The sequence below is a fragment of the Durotheca rogersii genome (genome assembly GCF_024521655.1).
Source record: "Durotheca rogersii strain YMJ 92031201 chromosome Unknown GGS23scaffold_31, whole genome shotgun sequence".
Lineage (NCBI taxonomy): Eukaryota > Fungi > Ascomycota > Sordariomycetes > Xylariales > Xylariaceae > Durotheca > Durotheca rogersii.
Window position 1 is genome coordinate 174,896 of NW_026251262.1, and position 25,865 is coordinate 200,760.

General features: G+C 55.0%; 5 protein-coding genes across 5 annotated transcripts; 3 read left to right on the forward strand and 2 right to left on the reverse strand.

The window, feature by feature from the left end:
- The first annotated feature begins 5,767 nt into the window (after positions 1-5,767).
- Positions 5,768-7,400, forward strand: GGS23DRAFT_313644 (Tom37 C-terminal domain-containing protein). Its single transcript, XM_051512812.1, has 2 exons — positions 5,768-5,964; positions 6,109-7,400. Exons 1-2 carry the CDS (start codon positions 5,814-5,816, stop codon positions 7,197-7,199), a joined length of 1,242 nt encoding a protein of 413 aa, XP_051368282.1. The 5' UTR covers positions 5,768-5,813; the 3' UTR covers positions 7,200-7,400.
- Positions 7,401-9,753: 2,353 nt separating this feature from the next.
- On the reverse strand, positions 9,754-11,214 carry GGS23DRAFT_607432 (PIG-U-domain-containing protein; the record flags this gene model as incomplete). Its single annotated transcript, XM_051520051.1, has 3 exons — positions 9,754-10,609; positions 10,696-10,954; positions 11,061-11,214. 3 exons carry the CDS (start codon positions 11,212-11,214, stop codon positions 9,754-9,756), a joined length of 1,269 nt encoding a protein of 422 aa, XP_051368283.1.
- Positions 11,215-11,896: 682 nt separating this feature from the next.
- GGS23DRAFT_607433 (Pescadillo N-terminus-domain-containing protein) lies at positions 11,897-14,024 on the forward strand (the record flags this gene model as incomplete). Its single annotated transcript, XM_051520052.1, has 2 exons — positions 11,897-12,018; positions 12,110-14,024. 2 exons carry the CDS (start codon positions 11,897-11,899, stop codon positions 14,022-14,024), a joined length of 2,037 nt encoding a protein of 678 aa, XP_051368284.1.
- A 4,237-nt stretch (positions 14,025-18,261) lies between these two features.
- GGS23DRAFT_607434 (FAD/NAD(P)-binding domain-containing protein) lies at positions 18,262-20,720 on the forward strand (the record flags this gene model as incomplete). The annotated part of the gene is made up of 3 exons (XM_051520053.1): positions 18,262-18,286; positions 18,360-19,069; positions 19,149-20,720. The coding sequence occupies 3 exons, from the start codon at positions 18,262-18,264 to the stop codon at positions 20,718-20,720; spliced, it is 2,307 nt and encodes a 768-aa protein (XP_051368285.1).
- Positions 20,721-20,880: 160 nt separating this feature from the next.
- On the reverse strand, positions 20,881-22,243 carry GGS23DRAFT_313772 (uncharacterized protein). The gene has a single exon (XM_051512813.1). It carries the CDS (start codon positions 22,112-22,114, stop codon positions 21,041-21,043), a length of 1,074 nt encoding a protein of 357 aa, XP_051368286.1. The 5' UTR covers positions 22,115-22,243; the 3' UTR covers positions 20,881-21,040.
- Between the last annotated feature and the right edge of the window lie 3,622 nt (positions 22,244-25,865).

The following is a 25,865-nucleotide window of genomic DNA, read 5'->3' on the forward strand; positions in this document are numbered from 1 at the left end:
CGGCCGCCGGGATCAGGTCAACATGAACAGATTGAGCGGCACTCCGTAATCCAATGGTGTCGAGCTCTGCCGACCAGCCTTCTCCAGGCCTGGCATTGTGCGACCAGCTATTTCGGGCAGTCCCCAATTTCATGTGCAATCAATCGACTATGCGCGCCATGTACTGTACATTGGGCCATATGTCTCGACCAGGGGGACGCTCGGCGTATGTAGCACATGCTGAAGTGACAGGGTGGTGAGGGGCCTATGCTTGTTTCATTTTCTTCTTCTACATAGTATGGAGGAGGATACACGACATGCATACCCATACCTCCCTCACCCCAGCCAAGTGGGTCGAAGTCCATCTTGCCCCTGTCCTCACCCTCCCCTGTTCACATTTTCGGGCTGCGTCACTGTGGCCCTGGTATAGTAGTGGCCAGGGCTGGGGTGGGAGGGCGAGAGGGAGAAGGGGGGGGGGAGGGAAGGGATTTATTACCTACGATTATTATTTTTGTCGCTCGCTCGTGAAGCCGGCTACATGGCTAGACAGGTACCTCCATGCCTGATCCGTACGGTAATCTTACTGTGCCTACGTAGTCTAGCGGTGTATTCCGTTAAATGCGGCGAGCTAGGTGATATCGGGTATGATGGCCTCGGAATAGTTCTCTCGCTCATCTCAAAGAGACAAAACCTCAGTTCATAACAGGAGTATCTACCTACATAAGGCGAGCTCTCCCCATCCTTCCAGGGTCTCGATCGATTCCCCAGTCCATCAGACAGTAGAAGACCACAGTTGAAGACAACAGCTCTTGCTCCCATCCAAGTTATATCTTCCCATCCACCCCCAGAAGACTTCCTCCTGCATCCTAGCACTCGCCTCCACCCCAACTCAACAACCTCAACTCCAACCAACTGTTAACCAGCAACTCACAACTACCATCACGATGGCCTCTACCTCAGTGTTCGACCTGCCCTCGCAGCGGCCTTCTCAGCTCCCGCCCTGCCCCGGTCCCCCACCCAGCCGGCCGCTCCCCCCTCTGCCCAAGAGTGGCTAGGCTTCGCGGCGCTGGACGATGGCTCTTCCGAGCCAACGGACTTGTCTATTAGGACACCATCTACCGCGGATTTAACCAGCACACGAAGGGACATTCTCGACAGCTTCCGGCGGTACGGGGGACGGGCATTGAGGCATGCAGGTGGAAACGGACGATCATCAGGCGACGAATCTACGGGAAGGACTCCTTCAGTCCTATTCACTTCCTATTGTGCCCTTTATTTCCCCTCTCGCTCTCGGCATCCTCTTCATCTAAAAAGGCCCATTCGGCTATGTAAGCGGTGGCAGGCTTCGTCTGCAGCACTGTTGCATTTCACGCATGCTTAAATAATGCCTGCGACTCTGCCTCTCTCTCCCTCTCTATCTCTCTCGGCGACCCCTGGCAGCTCTCAACACCTTCCCTCGTCGGCGGGCACATGCACGAACCCTGCAGCGACATTAAATGTACGGCACGCTGCAGCTCGATCCGTGTCAACATCGTCAAAGCCTCGCGCGAGCATCGTCACATGTCGGAAACGGTCAACCGCAACATCACCTAGCTCTGCTTCTTTTTCGCGACTCGCCTCCAAACCGCAGCCGCATTAGCAACAATGCTTCGCGCACGCGATGAGAGCTGGCTCCGCAACAGCGCACACCTACACAGCGCAGCATAGCGCATCTCAACACACGCACACGAACGCCCACTGTCGAACTTACCTTTTTCTGATCTGCGCCTTGTCGCGCACGATCTGTATTATTTGACGAGCTATACGCGACCACATTTTAATACGCGACTATTCAATGACGTTTACCCGCGGGGGAGGGGAGGATCTCGAGTGTGGGCACCTGATGCCGCTGGTGTCCCTCCTTCTTTCGCCTCTGTACTTTTCCTCTCTCTCTATTCCCTCCCTAAGTCATCGTCGTCCACTGTACCTATAGATGGTTCTGTTTTCTCGTTTGCATTGCAATGGCGTCTAGTGCGAAGAAATGGCTAAGGCGTGCGCCGGATACCCCACGGGAAAGAAGGAGGTGGCATTCATGGATACGGGAATGGGTTTTTGCTTGCGACGGGAAAGGGGGTTGAGGTGGCTGGGAAAGACCATGAATGACAAACCGAAGGGGGGGGGGAATCTGCGCCCAGCAGTCGGACCCATTGGAATGAGATGCACGAACAAGAAGTCCTTACGCAATGTATCAGTTAATCGACTTGTAATCAATCCAAACTGTCTCAACGACAATCGTCTTGGAAACAGATGTTAACGTTGCATGCCATTGTGTGGTCTATTTCTCTAAGTGACATGTGCCTTTTTTTTTGGCTTCGGTGACGAAGTCTGGCCTCTCTCGTCTCCTATTTCCCCTGTCCCAGGTCTCAGGTCTCAATCGAGGACCACGTGCAGTCGCTCAACCTGGCTTGATACCTAAGTGATTGATTTTAACCCTTGGCGATCGTAGGTCTGCCCCACGCTGGCTAATCCGAAGTCATGTAAGTCATATGCTCATCTCTCGTCACAGTAGCGTTGGAAGCAAGGGAATGCAAAGTCGGTGAAGAAGGACTAAGTGGACTAGTTCCGGGCTTATCTATCGAACCAGGAAGCGAATTCGCGCACAATACCCAGGACTCCGGGTCAGACACTTCTCGAGACACCGCGGCCTTATGCGCTGCGCTACGGCTCGCTCGCTCGGAAGCAGGTGAGGGAGGAGGAGGGGAAGGGGGGGAGTGGTTGAGTGGATTGTCGCAACTTGTGTTCATCGCATACTCTCTCCCTTACATCGTGACTCCGCACCTCGATTCGGTGCTTGTGGATAAGGCATACCTGTGAGACGGAGGAGGTCGAGTCGCCCGCCCCAGGAGTAATTCACCACGCGAAGCCAACACCACCAACCACATGAGGTGCTCGGCCCTCCAGATGCCGGAGCACGGAAAGTTGCGGGAAAGGAGCGGCACCTGAGGCACCTCGATGGACCCAGCCGGCACATTGAGTTGCGATTAAGGCCTCGGGGGACGATTGAGTTATTACAAATCGAGGGGATTCCAACTACCAACAGGTCGTGACTCGCCAGGACCCCATGTTAACAGGGGCGTGGCCTGCGTGCGTTGTCGTCCTCTATTGTCTCTCTCCACGAGCCCTCCCATCACGAAGATGTAAGCAGCACAGGCAGCCTGCGTAGCCCAGCTGGCGAGACATGGATACACTCGTCATACCTGCGCATACATTCCACCAACGCTGACGGGAACGTCTTCGCTAACGCAACAAACCTAACCCCTAAAGGCATCTGATATGCAGCGCTGCATGCAAGCAATGGACGGGGCGAGGAGCGTTTTAGGACAAGCCTCGATGGGCGAGCTATGCGCGATCTGCGTACAGGCAACGAAACCAACAACCCATACTCATACATGCCTACCACCTGGGGAAGAATCGGCCGGGTAGTCCGTATCTCCGTGGCTGCGACGGAGCAGCGCAGAGCGGTGGGGCAGAGTCTCCACGAGCGACGCCGCCCTCCTCTTCCACCACATTTTTCTTCTCTTGTCTACGCGCACTGTGCAGGAATATCCCATGCTGCTCCTCAGGCGTCCATCCCATCTCATCCCATCCCACGGTAATGCGTCAGGGCGGGCGCAAGGACATTTCAGTTAGACACCCCCAAACCCTGCCCCCCACAGAAGAAGGGTGTTGTGGAAATACCCCGCGTGATGCTTCCACGTAGTCGATTCCGCGCAAAACAGACCGCCTGGGACTTTTTCTACTCCCGTCGTGTCGATATTGCACGCATGCGGTGGCCTGGGTTAGGTAGGTCACTATTGTGATGTGGCTCGTCTTCCGGCGCGGCACGGAGACACGAGGCTCGGCGTGCTGCGCCTGCTAAGAAGACGTTGGTTGATTCCACACGTTTATCGCGCGCCTTGCCATCCTCCCGGCCCTTGCGACATCAACGTCGACATCGTTGCCGTCGTCGTAGTGCAGGAAACAGAGATCATCAGAGGCAGGAAAAAAAAAAGGAAAAAAAAGCACGTAAACCTCCGAGAACTCCGAGAAGCTCCCGTCGCGAAAATCCCCCTGGCGCCATCCGATTTGGGTCGGCAACATCGGACGGTTCTTGGCTGTCAAGTCTCCCACGTAGCAGAATGGCTTCACCCGCCTGTCCCAGGTCATCACAGGTTCACGATAGTTAGCCTAGCGGCATGCTATCGCATGTAGGACTACCCAATCTACGCAGGCTGCATGCATTAGGTTCCCTGGTGTAATTACCGGCCACGTTTTTTTTTTATAGCAACCCGGGCGTGCAACGTCAAGTTGGCTCTGCCGTCTCGACCCATGCACCACGCGCAGATTGGCGGTATACAAGACTCGGCTTTTCGCTGGGATGGATTATTTGCCCTCCCTTTCTTCCTTAGCTCCTGCGAAGCCGGCCGTCGTGTTATTTCGCGATGAGCTAGTGTAGCAGATAGGCGCCCTTCGACGTTTCATCACGCCTACGTACGTACGTGCGAACAGGCACCGATCCTCCCGTATTTGCCACTGTCTGGATCGTCAGGGGGAGGCGAGAAAAAAAAAATTGATGCCCACGGGATTCTTATAGCAGAGAGAGAGCGAAAAAAAAAAAGCCGAGCGGAAGCGAGGAGAACATGGGAACGTTGCCAGGACCGGAGAGCATTAAAGGGGATGATGGGAATAGCATCTACTACCCAACTAAAAGAGCACCAGATGGGACCAGTTTTTTAACCGACGTTAGCCCTAAGTACCTAGGTACCTACTGCACACACACGGCATGCATGTGCCTGACACACATCCATGGTAGGCCGCGAATCGACCCACAAAGCCAGCCAGCAATTACACTGGTCAATTCCAGGTGGGAAATTGATGGGCAACCTTACTATGTACCGGCCAAGGGAAGAAGCCTGCTCTCAAAGTACCTGTACACGTATGGGATGCCTAACTTTGGTGGGCTAGCTGCAGGGAGTGTACGCGCAGCGTAGATCAGGTACCTTAGAGAGGTAGGTACCTACCCTATTATACGTACCGTGTACATGCGCTTGACTAGCAGGCACCTCCTAGTGATTTGCATTGCTTTCCTGAGGTACCTAGGTACCTAGTGATTTGGCGCTGGCCAATTGCCAGCTGCGCAATTGATTTGCTGTGGATCGCGGTCTGATTACGTGACGTCAGCCTGACCAGGGGAATGTTACGTAGCGTCGACGCTTATCACCACGTGCCCCGGTCCCCAAGACCAAGCGATAACCTGACCTAGGGATGATCTTCGACAGGATCCGCCCCCATATTCATGCCTCGTCCGCATTCTCCCCTCCCTAATCAATCGACAGGCTCGCAGCCTTCGAGCCAACCAGGGCACGGCGGCAACCGGAACGCGATCGTCTGCGACGCCCACTTGAATCGGCTAGCCAGTCGCCATCCCATTGCTACCCTAATCCTCTCTGCCCTCCGTGGTGTCAGCCCGGGTATCCGAGCGTGCGACCGCACACGGCGCTTCCCGGTGCCAGACTCGCTCGCTGTCGGCCCTCCGATTCCAGTCCCGCCGCTTTAGAAGTGTGGTTGAGACCTCGCTACGAGTACGGACGGTTGCGGACCGGCGGCCATACCACATCGCTTCGGCTCTTCATTGGCAGGCCAGTCATCAGCTGATTCTGCTTGCCGATCTGATCAGCGACCGGGCCGGAGTTCTGCAACCTTCTGCTTGAAGCTGCTTGAAGCTTAGGCATAGCTGCCCAGTCGACCCCTCGCCCCTCTAGCCCCCCCCCCCCCTCCTCCTCCATCCTCTTATTCTTTCCCCCCTTACCTTTGCCATGGCTCTCGAGTTGTATGTCTGGGGTCCGGCGCTTGGCCTCGACTCGATCGATCCCGAGTGCTTAGCTGCCGTCGCTTGTCTCCGTCGGCTCGTTCCTCGCGGAGACTGGTCCTTAATCGCCAGCAACGACGCTACCGCCGGTCCGGGTTGTATGCCTCTCTTCCCTTTTTCGCCCCCTTGCTGTCCTGTCTGAATCGCTCGTAGCTAAGCCATGTCGTGACCGTCGTCCACCCCTTCCCCGAGATCCTTTTCCCCCCGGTGAGAAGGAGCTTGCTGATCAGACCACTCGTCAGGCCGTCTCCCGGCGCTGAGCCACAGTGGCGTTTGGACTTCCGGATATGCCAACATCCTCTCGTATCTAGCTCGGCATGGCATTTTTCACATTGACGACGGCCTCACCACGCTACAGAAAGCCGATTCCCTAGCCTACGCCTCGTTTCTGGCAACTCGCGGCGCTGGTCTAGTTGCCATGTCGCTCTACGTCTCCCCTAGGGCGTGGGCCGAGATTACCCGGCCAGCCTACTCATCCCTGCTCCCCTTCCCCCTAACGTGGACGATACCGTCGGCCGTCCGTGCCGCTGCTGTTCAAACCGCTGAGCATCTAGGTATCGGCCACCTGGCTGCTGAGGTCGACGCCGAGGAACCTCTCCCATCTAGCGGTATAGCTGAGACCACCACCACCGGATTTCTCCGACTCCGGCATCGTCTAGGGCCTAGCCGCACCATGCAGCCCGAGCATGCGGCCTCCATCCGCTTTCAGCACTTTGCAGAGGATTTTTATCATGTCATGGACCAGCTCCGAGGGGACAAGAAATTCTTCCTGCAGGATGATAAGCCGTCGTCGCTTGACTTCTTAGCGTATGGTTACCTACAATTAATGCGTGTGCGCACGCCGCATCCTATCCTCAAGACAGCGCTAGAGAAGTCCTACAGTCGCCTAGCGGGATTCTTGAGCGAGATGGAGGCCTTTGAGCACGGTCAGGATCTGCCTTGGCGGGAACCTGCACCTCGTGGCGCACTAGGCCTGATCAGTAGCTTCGCTGCAGGATCCCTGGAGGCAGTCCCCGGCGTTGACAATGGCTGGCGGAAGTGGCGCGACGGTGGTGTCCAGGAGGGCTGCGGAGGCGATGGCGCGAGTCATCCCACGCAGGTGGTCGTCGCCATTGGGGGAGCTGTGGCGAGCGTGGTCGCCCTGTGCGTCGTAGCGCTCTTTCGTGCACTATCCCCGTTCGGTGCGAGCACACATCGTTTCGAACAGATTAAAGAAAATGATGCCAACGATACCGGCCTCAAAAAGTTCGGAGAGGTGGGTATGCTTCTGGATGGGCTTCCGGTATGGGAGTTGCCCGAGGTCGCTCCCCCGCCCTCCTCCTCTCCAAGGTAGGGTGGCCCACGTGTCCGACGTAAGGGAGTGGCGCGAACGTCGACGGCGATAGCAACGACGGCATTCGCGGCTGAGCCTGGCGGCCCTCTCGGGAAAATGGGGTGTGTGTGGGTGGTATGTCTTGTCTGATGGGCTGAGTTCCGACCCCTAGTTAGACAAGCGTTGAGGGTGTGGTGGCTATTTGGGAGTTGTCTTGCGAAGCCAACCAGCTCTTGGATGCGTACGTTTGATTCAAAGCAGCCCACAACAAGGCGAAGAGGCAAAAAAAAAAAACACATAGGCATTAAATCGCGAGATTCGACGGGATCGACGATGTTACGGTTACGATATCATGGCAATGAAAAAGTACAGTACATATCAGATGGTAGCACCTAAGACACGCACGCGCGGTAGGGTGGACGGATGGGTGGGTGGGTGGTCTCTCACGTCGTGAGATTTGGCCGACCAATATACCACCACATATACCACACCAACATTGGGCTTGGGTGGCCGACCTCCATCCTCCGTTACCGTGCCATGCAGCAGCGTCTTTTATTGACCTATTTTACGGCCGCGACGTCCACGCAACTACGTTCGTCCCGTCTTATGCACCTGGACCAAGCCCCCTTTTCTTGTCCCAATATCATCGCGGGTCAGAGGGATGCCGTATGGATCATGATGCAGTAGCACTCCCAAAGGAGCTAAATTTGACTTCTCACGCGTTCGACTAAGTTCTCCCCCTTTTATTCATTTCTGACTCTCTCGAGGGAAGGAGTGAGGATCGGCGCCTACGTGGGAGCCGAGATAGGCGCGGTCGACTTGTGGTCAGCTTGTTGGGCGGGTTAGCACGAGAATGTCGTAGACGACGAGTAGATGCAGTTGCGGATAGGTGGTATAAGGACGGGGAGGCGGACAGACGATAGATGGCAGATATTGGCTTGAAAGGCAGAGACATACGAACGAGGTTAGATCTGCCTGTATGTCTGGGTATCCGTACCTATACATCGTGTAGGGGATATGTACAGTTCTAAGCGGACCGAGGCCTCTACTAACTGCCGGCTGACGCGCGCTTTCTCCTCCTCTCAGAGAACAGACGTGCCTGGGATGAGATATCCTCCCGTCTCCCACGAGGGGGCTACGTACTCTCTCTATTCTCTCCCTATTCTCTGCCTACCGCCCCCCGCTGCTCTACACGTACAACCCCACGTCTACGTGAAGAGGGGACGGCACAACGTACCGGAGCCGGGTCTCCCCTCGACAACTACGCGTCTGAGCTCGAGAGAAGAGGGCACCTCGTCCCGAATCTGCCTATCTACCATGTCGTAGATCGCTCGACCCAGGAAGCGCACTCTCCGCGGCATGTTGGACCGTGTCTGTCTGTCTGCCTGTCTGGCTACGGAGCACGCCTCTTTCGATCCACAACGTCCTTTTCCACGGCGGCGGCCCATCGCGCTCCCCGGTGGCGTCTCCTGGGGGCGCTGAACCGCGCCCGTGCTTTGCGCGCGCGCGGACAGACGGCAAGCAGGTAGATAGGGAGGTTGGTACGTGCGGCAAGCATCGCATCCCGTCCGCCCCTACGCGGTCTTTCACGAGTGCTAAACCCCGTCTCTCAGCAGCCACATTCGCTAGTACGTCCACGGTCCCCGCGCGCCAACGCTGTCGGCCTCGCCGTCCGCCGCCGCCACCAGGCACACATGCTGGCCCCGGCTGAGCCGCCCGGGCCCTCGAGCCTTGGCCCGAACTCCCCCTTTTCCCTTCGTTCCCTGCCCCGAGCGCCCTTCTTTCCTTCTTCTTCTTCCCCTCCTTCTCCCCGTCCCTCTCTGTCTCCACATACAGTCGGACCGATCGTAAGTACGGGTTTTGCTTTGTTTCTTTTTTAGCGCGCCCGAGCGCGTCGTTTCGCCTAGTCCGCTGTGCAGTCCCGCGCGATCGAGCGCACGTACGAAATCCACCTGGGCCAGGCGGGATCCCCGCGCGCGCGGCGTGGCCGACTGGTGGGGAGGAGGCGAGGGGCAAGGGGCGAGGGGCGAGGGTTCGTGCTTGTCCTGCCGTCTTTCTCTCGCTGACGGGTAGGGCTGGCAGCTGGGGGCGCACCTCTCTACACACACGCGCGCCCCCAGAGACGACGACGACGACTGTGCACACACATAGAGAACCACGGGACGGTGCGCCGTGTGGCCTGTGTGCGCGCTACGCCTTATACCGATAGGGGTGGCGATTTATGCGTAGAAGGTCCGCCGACCTATTATAAACTAGCCGGCGTGCCGACCTAGAAGTTAGGAGTCTGTTGCTTAATTACGGTCAGCTTTAAGCTCTCGCCGTAGCTACGGTAAGAAGTCCGCGTTGCTGGGAGGTAACGTAGACGCAGCTTAGATGTGAATGACTTCATTTGATTCCGTTTAAACTAGGCCCCCTATAGCCCGAGATGAACTTCATATGCTTTTCTTCTGATATCCACTTATCCCCGGCTCAGCTCCCTCGCGACGTGAAAACATGTTCGCGAGCCGGAATTACCATCATGCGCATGCCGTCACCCGAGCGACAAGGCAGGGCTAAGTAGCTACGGCGTGATTTCCTATATCTGCCGAATCTCCTTCCCGACCATCTCGGGGTGCTCGACCTCCCACTCGTCGCGCAGCACAGCGAACGTCAGGTCGCTCACCAGCAAGCTCTGCCCGAGGCTCCAGACCAGGGTGATGGCGTAGAAGAAATTGGCGTTGCCGCTGCCGGCGTAGATCCACAGGTAGTAGAAGGCGGGGCCGAGGAAAGTCGAGTAGAGCACCGTCGCTGCCGTCACGAAGCTATATCGGAGGAGCGGGAACACGTGCTTGAACAGGGGCACCATCGCGAGAAAGAGGTTCGTGTCGGCGATGCTCGGGTACGGCTTGAAGATGGCGAATATGCCCAGCAGGAGCGTCAGGACTGCGAGCGGCTGCGCGCGGAGGCGGATCGACAGGCCCCCCACGTAGCACGACAGGTGAAGCCAGAAGACGCCGAGGAAGAAGGCGCGGAAGCTGTCGAACATTTCGATGAAGAAGTACCACCAGAGCCCGACGTTGGGGGTGAGGTCGGTCAGCGTTAGCTGGATGCCGTAGGTCGAGCCGAGGAACTCCCAGGACCCGGTGAGCAGGTAGGAGCCCAGGAACAAGGCTGAGAGGCAAACCCCGACGATCGCCACGTTGGCGCTCGCGAACTGCGGCAGGGACGACGTCTTGTTCCAGAAGTGCCGGCAGTCGTAGGCGAGCAGGATCAGCGGCGGCAGCAGGAGCACGGGATACATGGAGAGGTACGTGGCGAAGGAGAGGGCTAGCATGGCGGTAAAGGGGGTGCCGGATACGGCCTTTGCGATCGCATGTAGTATGGCGCACGAGGTGAAGACGTTGGTCGGTCGAGCGAGGCAGGTCGCGATCGTGAAGGGGTTGAAGAGGAAGCTAGGCAGGATCTCCGTTGTCAGCAAGTAGCGGATACGTGGCACCACCGCAACTGGCGGCTCCTAGTGTCGCGAGAGGGGGCCTACATGGCAGCGACGACGTAGCCGCTCCATCGCCTGTCCCTTCGTCTCGAGGCGGAGAGGGCGGCCTCGCCAGACTCGGCGATCTTGTAGAGCGCATTGGCGCTCAGCAGGTCAACGGCGACGTATACGAGGTGCGTGAACAGGGGGTAGGCGGACGAGCTCGGTAGGAGGGAGAAGAGCGGGAGGAGCAGAGGCGCCTGGTGGAACACGCCGCCGTCGTAGGGCGAGACATTGTGGTTATATAGGAACAGGCCCTCTTGCACTGCGCGGACAAGTAAGCATTCGCCCTACACGCAGGTAGCACGTACGGAACGGCGCCGGGAGGGCAGCGAAAGGGAGGCTAGGAGGACGCGTTCTCGTCTGCTTACACCTCTTGAAGCTCGTCACGGGCGTCGAGATCTCGACGCGGCCGGTCAGCAGATCCGGCAGGGCGGGGAACAAGGCGATCAAGGTCAGCCGCAACAGAGCGGCGGCGGTGTAGAGGCCGGCTGTGCTCTGGGGATACAGTTTACCGCGATGCATCGTGCAATTCCATCGTCAGCGACAGCTAGGCGTTCGTGGATTCGGTAGGTAGATAGGTAGGGTAGATGGAGAGGAATGGACGGGGCGGCTGCGTGGGAGAGGAGGGCGGCTATTTTTTATGGTATTTTATTCTTTTATTTCGATGCCGTATCTCAGGATTTCTTCCCGGCGCTTGTTTCGGTTGTCGATGCCGCCGCAGGGAAGGAGGCAAGGCGAAGGAAGGCGTGGCCCATGTGTAAGGGTAAGGTGGTGTTTTGGCAGGTACGGGAGTGGTCTTGCTTGGCTCCTTCCGTGCCTTGTCCGGCAGGTCGGGGGAAACGTCAGGCGCGATGGGCGGACGCCTTGCCATTGCCCAAACGACAGCCGCTGGCTACCACGTGCCAAGCCCATTTTAGGCTAGCGCACAGAACCCCGGAAAGCGGTCAGAAACGGCAGAGCCAATAGCTTACGAGACTACGCAAAAGTGGGTCATAGACCCACCATAGCTGTTTTTTTCCTCTCCCTTTTATTCGTCCGCCTTATCTAGGCTATCGATTGCCGATAAGGCGCCCGCATAACCTAATTTTTTATTCTGGCTTTCTGCTTGCGATTCTCGTCTCCGTCTTCACTGCGCCCTCTGAAGAGGTAAATGCGAAAATAGATTGGTTCGCTTTTTCTGGCGGCATCTGCTCGAGTCGCCGACATGGGTAGGATAAAGAAGAAGGGAGAGGCGGGAAACGCCAAAAATTTCATCACCCGAACGAAAGCCGTGAAGAAACTCCAGATCAGCCTTCCCGACTTTCGAAAGCTGTGCATATGGAAAGGGTAAGTAGGGGCGCGGGATGCGGTGCGGAGGGGGAAGCACAAGACGGGACTGCCCAAGGGGAACAAGCGCTGACCGGGAAACGCATGGCAGCATCTTCCCTCGGGAGCCTCGCAGTAGGAAAAGGGTGTCGAAGAGCGCCACCTCCTCGACCACCTTCTACTACACCAAGGACATACAGTATCTCCTCCACGAGCCGTTGTTGCGGAAATTCCGCGAGCAGAAAGTCCTCGAGAAGAAAATCTCTCGCGCGCTCGGTCGCGGGGACGTGACCGATGCGAGCCGACTCGAGCGCAACGCCGCCCAACCCGAGAAGACGGGAAAGCCGCGATACACGCTCGACCACGTCATCCGGGAACGATACCCGACCTTCGTCGATGCGCTGCGCGACCTCGACGACTGTCTTTCTATGCTCTTCCTCTTCGCTAACCTCCCCTCCACCACCACCGTCCCCGCCAAGATGATTGCCCGCTGCGAGCGCCTGTGCTTCGAATTCCAGCATTATATAATTGTGTCGCGCAGCTTGCGCAAGTCTTTCCTCTCCATCAAAGGCATCTATTATCAGGCGAATATCCAGGGGGAAGATGTCCTGTGGCTGGTTCCTTATAAATTCAACCAGAGGGTGGTTGGGGATATTGATTTTAGAATCATGGGTACCTTCGTCGAGTTCTACATGACTCTCCTGGGCTTTGTCAATTTCCGATTATACTCCTCTGTCGGCCTGAGGTACCCTCCCAAGTTCGATAAGGCCAAGGACGACGAGGCTGCCGAGCTGGGCGCATTCAAGCTCGAGGGCAATAATGCGCTGGCTGCTTCGAGCCAGGCGCCAGCGCAAGTGACGGGCGGTGCCGACGCAGAAACTGGACCCGACCCGCAGACCCAGGCCCAAGTGAATAAGCTCATCCGGCAGATGAGAGAGGCCGATGTAGAGGGCGATGAGGCCGAGGTCGAGGCTGGAGAGGAGGAGACGGCGGTCGATGCGATCGACAAATTTGAGCCGGTGGCGCCTGGCGGCGACGTCTTGCCCCAGCCTAGTTATTCGGGGGAGGAGACTGAGTCGCTGTTTGCGAATTTTACCTTCTACTTATCTCGAGAAACACCACGACAGCCTCTAGAGTTCATACTCCGTGCGTTCGGCTGTAAGCGCATCGGCTGGGACGCCGTCTTGGGCGGAGGTGCCTACACGACTGACGAGCGTGACCCGTCGATTACGCATCAGATAGTCGACCGCCCTGTCATCCAAGCGGCCTCGCAGAAGGAAGACGGCGGAGACGAAGGTGAGACATCGCAGCAGCTTGCCTCCAACCAAAGGATGCCGGGTCGGATTTACGTGCAGCCGCAGTGGATTTGGGATAGTATCAACGACGGGGAGCTGAAGCGACCGGATCTCTACGCCCCCGGAGCTCAGCTGCCGCCGCATCTGAGCCCATTCGTACAAAATACCCAGGGCGCCTACGACCCCACAATGCCTCTGGAGCAGCAACAACCAGAAGGCGAAGGGCTAGAGGATAGCGACGAAGAACTGGGCGAAGGTGAAGAAGCGGACGATAGTCTCGCCGTTAAGAGGATAGAAGGTGCAGCTGAGGGGATGGACCTTGCCCGGTCTGACGATGAAGAGGGTGGCGATGGCGATAATGGCTCATTCGGGGGCTTCTCGGACGACGACAATGCTGCCGGCGAGGATGATGCGGACGAGTCGGAAGATGAGGCGCTCGCAGCCGAGCTCCAGTACCAGCGGGAACTAGAGGCGGAATTGACGGGCAAACCGGTCAAGCGGGATACGGCGAGCCCTCAATCCAAGGCCAAGGTTGAGGCGAGAAAGCGACTCGCGAAGCAGGCCAAAGAAGAGGCGGAAGAGCTCGAGAGGGCGAAGGGAATGCTTAGCAAGAAGAAGAGGAAGCTGTTCGAGCAGATGCAGTACAGCAACAACAAGAAGAGCGCCGAGGACCAGAAGCTCAGGGCGAAGAGGAGAAAACTGGAGAAGCAGAAGACGAGGGCAAAGGCGTAAGGGGCTTATAAATAAAATAGGTATTTCAGTAGCGCGCTGTGATAATATCAATCAGTGTGTTTTTTCTATTGTTTTAGAGTGCATGCGTATTTTTATTTTTATTTGGGTTTATTTCTATTTTTGGGAAGGGTGCAAAATAGCATCGCGTACTGTACCTGCTTGGATCGATTTCAGTGTGGATGGGAAAGAAAAGAAGTGCAGAAGTTGTCGTCTCTCTTAGTCTCTCAACACCCCCCCCAAAAAAATTCATTGGAAAATGCGAGTACTAGGTCAACCGAAGTCTCCGCCACTCCTATCAATTCGCCGTTTTCCACCTACCATCTCTACAGAATTTTCCTACCTCCGCTATCACCACTACTGCCACGACTACTGTGTTATCGGATCAACTAGTGTTGAATCCCGCTCGTAAGACATCAACGCGGTAGTACACCAAGGATGGCGACCGCGGTGGACGCCGACTTGTCGGACGAGCACATGCACGACGCGATCCACGACTCTGACGACTCGTACGTGGACGCTGGGCATGAAGAGGAGGAGTACGGCAGGGGAGAGGACGAGGAAGAAGAGCGAGAGCAGCGACCAAATCGGTGGCGCGGGAACCCGTCTACCTGGCAGCAGTACAACGCCGAGGAGATCGACACGCTGGCCGCCATCAAGGGGATTCGCGACCAGGACCTCGCCATACACCTTTACAATGCCTTCGCTCTGGGACAGCGATCTCGGCGCCATGGTAAGAAGGCCGATGATGGCGGGGAGGAAAGAGGTGCTACCGACGAACCGGTGCCTGACGAGGTGCGCGAAAATGCTTTTTTCTTTTTTTCTTTTATCTCCTTATTTCGATCAACGGCACGGGCGAATGACTGACCGTCTCGTCGCTAGGACATCGACGCGACCACGGGCAAACCCGTGGAGCGGGACAACTGGTCGCCGGGGCGCATGTGGACGGCGTGGCCGATGAGCAGGGACACGGTCCCGCCGCCCGCCTTCATGGGCCGGGTGGTGAGTCACGACCCGGACGAGCCCTTCACCTTCCGCCGGCCTGTGCGCGAGATGCCGAGCTCGGCCCTCGAGGCCACCATTGAGGCGTCCATCCTGCGGTCCGCTAAGGAGACTTTCAACGCCAGACCCTGGGCTAGGCCCTTGGACGGCGACGATGGCAATGAAGGCGAGGGGGGGGAGGATGTCGACGGGCCCGGGGCGGAGGGCTTGGGGAACACCGACGACTCCGGCTCTGGCGCCGGCTCTGGCGACGACGCGGGGTCTGCAGTTTTGTCGAGCCGTAAGCGGTCTAGATCCAGGGGCACCGATGCTACTGTCGACGAGCGCCACAAAATGCCGCCAAAGAAAAAGAAGAAGCGGGTCTTCCGCCCGGCTGTCTCGACGGACGACGACCTCTCGCACGAGCTGCTGCGCCCCTCGGTGCGGCACATCCTGGCGCAGCTCGACGCGACGCTTACCATCTTGCACAATACACGCGCGGCGACCGCCGGCTACCAGTCTGACTCGGGGGACTCGATGTCCGAGGCCTCCGCTCCCGTCTCGCGGCGCGGCCGCAAGCCGTCGACGCCGGGAAGGGGCGGGAAACCGCGTGCAAGGATGACATCGGTGGGCTCACCGTGGCGAGAGCCAAAGGAGGCAGCGAAGACGGGCAAACCTAAGATGGGGCGCCCGCGGAAGACGTACCCCCGCCTCGAGGGCGAGACAGACCGTGAGTACGTCGTGCGCATCGCAAGACAGCGCAAGCAGGCGATCCCCATATTCCGGGACGACCCCCTCCTGTCCTCCCGCCCTTCCTCCCGCGCGCCTTCACCGGCACCCTCACCCTCACCCTCACCCTCGCCGTCGGACGCGGGCTCGGTCCCGTTCTCGAAGCGACGGCGCAGCCAGACCACCGCCACGCTGCTGGCGCGTATCGGGCGGCTCGACTGGCACGACGTGCTCGGCGCCGCAGCGCTAGCCGGGTTCCCGGCGGCGGCGCTGTACCGCGCGGCGCGGCGCTGCGCCGACATGTTCGGGCAGCGCACGGTGCTGCACACGCTCTCGGAGGGGCCGGCGTCGACGCCGGCCCGGGCGCTGATGACGACGACGAGTTACGTGCCCGGGATGCCGCGGCCTCCGCTGCTGCCGGCGTATTCGGATTCAGATTCCGACGATGACGATGACGATGACGGCGGCTCCGGGAACGAGATGGCGCTGCCCACGCGGCCCTTGCGCGCAACCACGCCCGGCTTCGGCGGGGACGCGGGCACCACCGGGGAACGCGCCTCGCCGGCTCGGCGCTCGCGAAGCGCGAAACCTAGCTCGAGAGCGCCCTGCCGCTCGCGGTCTGCGTCGGCGCCGGGCACGTTCCCGTGCCCTTTCCGCGAGTGTCCGCGGGCGCCCGCGGGGGAGGGGTTCGCGCGGCGGAACCATCTGCGGCGGCATTTGAAGGTGGTGCACGGGCAGACAGAGCCGCAGGGCGGCGGCGGCGGCGACGACGCTGCCGCCGCGCCTCAGACGCCGTACCCGGACCCGGATAGCGACGACGAGATGCACGGCGCCGTGCACGTCGATCGGTTCCTGCGCCCCGTCCGGCCGCCGATCGGCCAGCCGTCGGGTAGCAGGTCGCGGAGCGCGAGGCCCCGGCGCAGGAAGCCCAGGGAGGAGACGCCGCCGCGCAGACGGAGGGGGAGTGAGGCGGGCGTGGCTGTGGGGGGTGAGGATGGGGATGGGGATGGGGATGTCAGGATGCGGACTTAGTAGTAGCCGGGTAGACGCTTAGGGAGGTTTCCCTGGAGGTCTTCCGCCATTAGGCTTCTAGCTTCAGGAGATCATCATGGAAATGTCGAGGGTCTCGACGGGGTCAGGCTAGATTACGGACGTGTCTCTACGAAATCCCTCTCTCTGTGGGCGGAGTTCATGAATACAGTCTTGTTTTAATCCTATCCAGGGCCGCATCGTTTCGGCGCTCTCAGGGTCCCTTGTCAAATATGTAAAGGCACTGTCTGATTGCCGTAGGATGAACAGAATATACAGAAGGGACAATCAAACACCTAACCTAGTCGATTGCCTATTGACATATACCTAGGTATTCTACCCAAAATCCATCGAGTCTCTACTATCCTCCCGCTTTACCTACCTTGCCTCTACCGCGCTCCTATCGCAACCGCCTTACGCTCTCCTCCACAGCCCGCCCCTTTTCTGGACGCACCGTGAGCCGGGCAACTCTGCCAGTTAGCATCCCTCACCACCGTAACTCATCTCGAATGAATCTCAACGGCGCCCACAACGCGAAAGGCCCACCCGGGGAGGTCTAGAGCCATTGTCTTCCTACTGCGGACATAAAGCTAGGGCCGGAGCTCGGTAAAGCGTGGTGGTCAGCCTGCACATCGAGAACCTTCGCTTTGCGCCAGACGTCAGCACCGGCGCCCGTTATGCGAGTTGGACAGGGATAGATACTCGCGGTTGGTTAGCCGAAGCAAGAAGGGCTTATAAGCACAGATACAGGCAACATAGGTAACAAAAGAACAGACGAGGAGGGTAACAGTCGGTCTATTCTGCGCCGCGCCGGGTGATGATGTAAGTAGGCGAAACCTACCTACCTTAACATAACCTGTTACCTGATCCCTTGAGAGGACGTGTCCCTCTGTACCACCACAATATACGCCCTTTTACCTAACGAATAGCTTTTGAACCTGTGATATATTTGTATATGTAAAATTCAAGCTATTCAGTTGTATATTTTAAGTAAACCACGTTAAAACTCGGAATTAAAGTCGATAACTTTTTTTTGTGTAAGAAAGGTAGCCCAAGGTGGGTGTGACCCGCGGTGACGTGACAGATAGTAGGTATGTACAGACAGGGGAACGAGCGTGTTACGTGCCCTGATGCTCCCCAAGGTTCTAGGTATTATTAAGCACAGCCCATTTACTATGTACACGCCCAGTCCTAGCTTACGTTGAGACACCCTCTTAAGCAGAGTCTATTGTTACGACTAACGCCTCAACAACTTAACTTCATTGTACTACAGCTCAGTCCGCACCTCGTATCTACTACTCCCAACGTTAGCTTAACTAACGTCGGCTGAAGAGCCAGACGAGATACACGGGGAAAGTCCGGTAGCCGTATCGACTTTTATCATACACCCGTTAACCTGCTCTTCTATACCGATTCGGTTGCTTGCTGCCCGTTACGGCTCACTCCTCGCATCCGGCCTGGATCGCGCCGCTCTCTGGCCTACCTGTGTAGGATCGAGAGTATGGTTAAACGCGTGTGTGTTGTTGGTAGGATAATGCCCTCCCGTGCCGCCTTATCCCCACGGTTGTTTTCTCACGAAAAGCCATGCACACAATAAAGGCGCTGGTCCGTCCGGTCTCGTAGCTGCAAAGACCTTACTCCACGACGCACCACCAGGATCCTTCCAAGTCACCGTGTTCGAAGCGCAGTCGCGAGTCGGAGGCCTATGGCCTACGCGGGAAGACGACGTCGGGGGCCTGGTGCACCCCTTCATGACGACCAACCAGAGCAAACATTCTGTCCAGTTCAGCGACCTCGCCTGGCGCGACCCTTCTCTTGAATTTCCCAAGGCGTGGCAAGTAGGCCAATATCTGGAACGTTATCTAGGCGAGTATGGCGGTGCGGATGTGCGACTCGGCCACAAGGTTGTGAGGGCTGATCTGCAGGGCGATGGCTCGTGGGAGGTACAAGTGGAATCCACCGGAGGGTCTGAGACGAATTTGTTTGACTACCTTCTCGTCGCTACCGGGTTCTTCGGGCGACCTACATGGCCTACCCATATAGCCCGGGAAGCGGGCGTGCCTGTTATTCACAGCAGCCAATACCGTGATATCAAGACGCTTCTACCAAATCCACACCGCTCTGGGCACAAGATCCTCGTCGTCGGGGGACAGATGTCTGGCGTAGAGATCGCCGCAACGATTGCGACTGACGTCTCATCCGCTACCAATTCACCAGGGCCCAAAGTCATTGAGGAGCACGAGGCCCTTTCGATACATCACATAATTCATCGACCGTCTTGGGTCTTTCCGCTCCTTACATCTCCCAAGGTACGGAATCAAACCTAACGAGGGGATTTGCGATCGGGTAGGCTGAATTTGTAGGGATACCTACTGACTGGACAAACAGCCCGCCGCATCTGCACCGCCATTTCTCCCTTGCGACCTGCCTTCATACAACTTGACCAGCCGCCCACACCCCCTAAAAAACAGCCAAGGACACATCACCGTCGATGCAGCGACAGGTCTCAACAATACGTATCAATTTGTTTTAGGGTCTGATCAATCCGAATTTTCGCCCGAGTTAGGAATTCATGGCGATCAACTGCACGAGCAGCCGTTTCTGGCGATGAGCTCATGGTATATGGAATTTGTGCGACTTGGCCTCATCAAAATCAGGAAGGGCAAATTGTCCTCGTTTGCGGGAACCGTGGCCACCCTGTCGCCAAGTAATGAGGAGATATCCGACGTTGCCGCTGTAGTCCTTGCAACCGGATTTGACCCAAACCCATCCTTATCCTTCCTCCCTCCCTCGGTCCTCGAGGCCATCGCCTACTCGCCCGCTCATCCCAACCTTCCCGTAGCCCTCGCTTTTCACGGGACCCACTGCCCGTCCCTGCCGACGTTGGGTTTCGTCGGTTTCTATCGCTCACCGTATTGGGGTGTCATGGAAATGCAAGCACGCTTCATCGCGCGTTTGTGGACCCAGGCGCGGACGTCGCAGCCTCCCGAGTTCCAACAGGCCCTCTCGTCCGATGATACAATCGCGAGAACGCTAGCCCTACGCGCGGATCCCCGTGTCTCTCAATTTCCGATGGGCGACTATGCTTTTCTAATGCAGGAGTTCGCGCGTGCGCTCGATATCCCGATTAGCCCCTTTGGTGTCATTCCAATTATCGTTAGCGACAAACCGATGAATATCCTGACACCAGCGCGGTATGCTACCGCAAAGCAGAGCTCAAGTCCAAGGCAGAAGGCAGAGATTGAGGCGAACTTGAGCGCCACGCACGATACAGCGATGGCGGGGATATATCAAGCACGCTTCGTCGCGGGGGCTGTATTTCGCTCTCTTCTCGGCGAGTGGCGTCTCGAGCGTGACCTTGTCTCACGGCTACCGTCCCACCCTTCCGGACGCTTCGTGGGCACGGCACGTTTTCTATTACGAGCCGGGACCGCTGATGGGCAGCCATTGGCACCTGCCTTATCCTCTGCTGGCGCCTGTGCCGGAGGTAACTATAGCGGTACGACCGCACAGAAGCAGGTGCCGGCCTGGGGCCTAGAGTACTTGTACGTTGAAGACGGCACATTCACGGCCCGCGACAACCCGTCCCTGTCGTTCCGCGCGACGCGGCGGTACGTCTGGAGGTACGACGAAGCACGTGATAAGCTGAGCGTCTGGTTCACACAGACGGATGACCCGTTGCGCGCGGACTACTTGTTCCATGAAGTCGAGTTCTTGGCGCCCTCTGCCGTGGATCCCGGTACTGAAGCTGGCGGAGATGGCCGGCCAGGTCCAGATGGACGGGCCGAGGATAAGACTGGAGGGTGGCAGGCGAAGGCGAGTCACCTGTGCGTCGAGGATCTATACGACGTGCATTACGAGTTCAATTTCAGGGCTGTCAACCTGAGGGAGTGGAAGTTGGGATACACGGTCAAGGGCCCCAAGAAGGACTATACTATCGATGGGGTGTATAGGAGGTAACAGGCCGCAGTGCGTCTGCCATCGACACGGCTCGAGACTAGCTGCCGGCCTAGGTAAGCGTAAGCGGGCATTTTGAACAAGCCATGAACGGGGTGCAGAAATATTCATGTCCCTCGCGAGACTGTGTCCACGAGATAAGTCTATTCGTAGGGTCTTTTTCAGCGGCGGCCGCCATTCGGTTGAATCGACCTGTGAGGAGTGTCGTGCCTCACCCGCTTTTTCCACCCGCCATTTCTCACCACTCACACATCGCTGATATCCCTCAGTAGTACTTTCGATTGCTACCCTATGAGTAGGGCGAGGACACAGATTTCGCGTCTCTAGATGCGCACAGGGATCGAGTCTCGCCTGGCCAGAGGTGGGGCGTCGCTCTTATCCGAGTCCTCGAGAGACTGGACAAGGGCAAATTTGCAAGGGCGATTTTGCGCGAAGTCACTGAGGTTGCGGATGGTGCTGTCGGCGATCTCGCTCAGGGCCTCCTCAGTGAAAAAGGCTTGGTGACCGCAGACGAGGACGTTGTGGAAGGTAGTAAGACGCATGAGCTCATCGTCCTCGATGATGGTACCGGAGTGGTCGTTGTAGAAAAAAGCGCTCTCACCTTCGTAGACGTCGAGGGCGAGACCGCCGAGGTGCTTGCTCTTAAGCGCAGCGATAACGGCGCGCGTACGGATGAGGCCGCCGCGCGAAGTGTTGACGAGCATGGCGCCCTTCTTCATGCGCCCGAGTGTATCCTCGTTGATGATATGACGCGTCGACTCGGTCAGGGGGCAGTGCAGGCTGACAACGTCGCTTTCGGCGAGCAAAGTCTCCAGCTCGGTATAATCGCCGTAGCGACGGAAGTCGTCGTTCGGGTAGGGGTCGTAAGCGAGAAGACGGCAGCCAAAGCCATGCATAACGCGGGCGAAGGCAACGCCGATGCGGCCGGTACCCACCACGCCGACAGTCTTGCCGTACAGTGTCCGACCGAGCAAGCCGTTCAGGCTAAAATTACCCTCGCGCACGCGGTTGTAGGCGCGGTGCGTGTTGCGGTTTAGGGTCTGGACGAGGGCGACGGCAAATTCGGCGACGGCTTCGGGGGAGTAAGCGGGGACGTTAGCTACGAAGATGCCGAGGCGTGCGGCAACAACGAGGTCGACGTGATTGAAACCGGCGCAACGCAGCAGGACGGCGCGGACGCCCCCAGCGTGGAGGGCCTCGAGCACAGGGGCGGAGACATCGTCGTTGACGAAGACGCAGACGGCGGCCGCACCGTAGGCGAGAGAGACGGTCTCGAGCGAGAGGCTGAATTCGTGGTAAACAATGCGGATGCCGGCCCCCTCGTTGATTTCGGCCGCGCGCTCGGTGTGAAGAAAGGTTTTGTCATAGGGCTTGGCAGAGAAGACAGCGAGCTCCATTGCGTCGCTTCGTCTGGTTCGCGTTGGAATGGGTAGCAGAGTTATATTACCCACCACACCAGGAGGGACTTGTGATAGAAGGTATGTACTATGTACTAGGTAGTTGATATACCTATGTCGAAGCAATTTGCTACCCACGCTCTGTCCTGCTCTATTACGATTTTACTATATAGGTGAAAATATACGTACCTCTTTGAAGGCTGAGGAAAAGGATATATAAATAGGTAATTTTATATTATTAATAATTAATGGCCTATTCAGCGATCAAGGATAGCGCAGGTACCTTCGTACCTGCGTAATATATAAAAGATAGTTTCCCTATCTCTTCTTAGATAGGTACTCCTAAGCTAGATATTATAATATATATCGTTTTATCCTAAGATTTCATACTTATCTTTATTTACTTTACTTTACTTACGTACGTACCTATTAATATTAATTAATATTACTAGATAATTAGTAATATAGATTAATAAGGTTAGAAGAGTTATTATTACTTTAACCGGAAGAATTATTATTACCGTAGTAATATAAGCGATACTAATAAAAGAAGAACCTTTTACTACTACCTAACTTCTTTTAATACCTTTTACGGGTTAACGATTTTTATTATTACCTCTTACCTTACGACCCCGTTAAAAGATACTATCCCGTTTCTTTCTTTATTATTACGTTACGATAACCCTTACCCTCTCTTATTAACTCCTAGGAAACTATATTAAACTTAAAGGTACTAGAGACCTTAGTATAAAGGGCCGGTAAATAACGAATAAAACCGGGATTAAGCGAACCTAAAAATCCTATCCCCGTACCTATCTTTAGACGTAAATCGCTAGGAGGACCCCCGGAAGGCTAGGACCTAAGGGACGTAGAAGATCTCCGGGAGCTTCTTAGGCTTATTATAGGACGACTAGCCGTAATAATAATATAGTTCGACCTATAAGTAGTTAGGTAGTAATAACTCGTACTAGAAACCGCTAACCTACGGTAGAAAGTAATATAAGCGTTAATAATAATCGCGGACTTCGAGGTAGTAGATATTAATACCCTTAATATTCGAACTATAAACGAAGCCTTAAGCGATTATTAGGAACGATTCCGAGGTTATAATATAAGGGATTTCGAACTTATGCCCGTAATCCTTCGCTTATTATTACGGAATACCTTAATAAGGTAAGGTATTTATATAAGAAGAAGTAATGCGAAGTATTCCCGAGAACTTACCGACTTAATACGGGCGGAAGGCCTTCCGACCTAGAATTACTAAAAGCTTTAAACGGCTAAGGCTAAGTAGCCTAACGTACTAGCGTAAAAAACGCTAACGATAGAAACTAACTAAGGAACGGTATATCCCGAGTTAATAAAATCGATACGAAAGAAACTAACTTTCTTATAATTCGGGGAGGTAGCGGCCGAATTATTAGCATAATAAACCCCTGCCTTACTTCGAAGGGCTATATACGGAAGTAACCCTCTTTTTATTCTAATTAATCCGTAGTTCGAAACCCCGCCTAGGTATAGTCTTCTCTACCTTAGATCCCTTAACGAGCTAACGCCGAAACTATAATAAATAAAATTAACTAGGAGTTAACGGGAATCGCTACCTAATCCTTTATTAATACCTTAACCTAGCTAACCGATTCCCTTCCCTCGAGTTAACGTTCCGGTAACGCTTAATAATCTCCCCGGTTTACGTTAAGACGTACCTCGTTAATAAGTACTTCCGCCGTAGGCGTTAAGGGCGTCTCTATCTTTCTAACTACCTTAGGTACCTTAGCTACTACCCTTCGCTTCCCCTTCCCCTTATCTTTATTTATATCCGTATCTACCTTTAGGGTATCCGTTATACGGATATCCGCCGTACCCGTTAATAAGCTTTTAACTAGGCTACGGACCGTATAGGCCGTATAATTTATATAACCTATAGGTATTACCGTTTCCCCCTTAGTTATATCCGTTAGTAGAAGGAAACGACCGAGCGAGAGAAAGGACGTAACCCTCCCGGGGAAACTAATATATTACCCCGGAACTAAGATATAGCTAGTATCCGGGAAGCTAACCATTAATAGGTTACCTAAACGAAGGAATCCCCGGAAGGCGCGGTTCCTCCTTACCGATAGAATAATCGCGTACGCCGGGAACTAAACCGCCGCCGCCGCTTATTCTAAGGCCTAACCCCTCCCGATAATTACTAATATCCGTCGGAAATTAAAAGTAATAAACTTATTACGATATTCTACCGGTAAAAATACCGAACGACCTATGTCCTTTAATTATCGTAGGATACTTTAAGAAGGTATGGAATAAGGAAAATAACTATACGGGCGAAGTATATAATATCTTAAAAAATAAGTTTAGGTTCTTTCTAAACGTTTATTATACTATAGGAATCCGATAAACCTAATTCCATACCGTTTTCTCTATTATCCTATTAGGGAAAATAGCTATCTACTTCTTATATAACGTTCCTAAATACTAGTACTTCGCCGATATATATCTTACTATGAAACGTTATTTTAATACGGAATAAAATAAGGTCTAGTATTATTACGATTAGACGGCTATTACCTTCTATAATACGAAGGTTAAGAAAGATAACGAGGGTAAATCGGACCTAGAAGTACTTTAGGCCATGCTAAATAAGTTAGCCTTATACTAGAAAGTACTGTAGTGGTGCGGTGGATCTAGGCCACGTAGCCTTTTCGATATGTATTTATATGGGTCGCGTACTTATATTTTCATTAGCCAGACTTAGACCTATAGATATCATAGCTTATAGCTATTTATTCGTTTCTTGCCATGCCTTTTTAGTCTTCCTCCTTTGCCTTTCCAGTCCTCCTTTCCTAGCTACCGTTTTTAGTTAGCCGATTAATCGATTATAGTTATTTATAGCTATAATCTTGGGTTAATCGGTACTAGGCTAGTTGTTAGTAGTTGGGTAGCCCTTTTTGTGCCTCTATTATAGCGTGCCTACGCTGCTCCTATTTAGTGGTAACTACTTAGTAGCCCGAGCCGTAACCTTATTAGTCTTAGGAGTGACCTTTTACGACCGTTTTTATAGTTATTAGGTTTAGGATACGACGATTAAGAGATTCCCTGTTTTTTAGTTAATTAAGAGCTATTTTCGTAGCTCCAGAGCCGTTTTCGTAGCTTTTGGATTAAGCCTTTTTAGGTTAGGCATTAGGATCAACGGGAGGGTAAATAACTATAGCGACTATCTCTTAATAACCACGCCCTCCTATTAGCTTTTAATTAGCTTACCTAAAAGTTCGTTCGCCGATTAATAGATCTATCCTATCTTCGTTTCTTAGTTATTTCTTTTAAAGGAGCTATACCCGTTTTTACCTGGTTTTGCTTCCGTCGTTTTTCAAGTGCCTAGATAGCAGTTTTTCCCTTAGTTAATCTAACTAAGTTACCGCTACTACCCCTTTTTATAACCTCGCACGCGCTTAAAGGTATCCGTTCTTTACCGATTAGTTTATTTTAATTATAAAAGGCTTACCGATAGATCCGATCGCCTTTATTTATCCCTACTAGCTAGTTACGGTACCTAGGGAGGTTTCTCCTCCCTAACCGATAGATGCTACGATACCCTTAATTACTATACGAAGATACCGATAGACCTTATACCTACGCTATAAGCCTAATCGGAGACGTACCGATTAGGATTAAAGACCTATATAAACGATATCGCGATACGAAATAGATAAGATATTAAATAAGATAGCTTAGAAATAGCCATAGGAATAAT

Excerpts from the sequence above, each read along its gene's own strand:
- GGS23DRAFT_313644 (XM_051512812.1), top strand. The coding sequence starts at position 5,814 with ATGGCTCTCGAGTTGTATGTCTGGGGTCCGGCGCTTGGCCTCGACTCG. Across the intron at positions 5,965-6,108 it reads CGCTACCGCCGGTCCGGGTT|GCCGTCTCCCGGCGCTGAGC; the intron begins GTATGCCTCTCT and ends ACCACTCGTCAG.
- GGS23DRAFT_313772 (XM_051512813.1), bottom strand. The coding sequence starts at position 22,114 with ATGGAGCTCGCTGTCTTCTCTGCCAAGCCCTATGACAAAACCTTTCTT.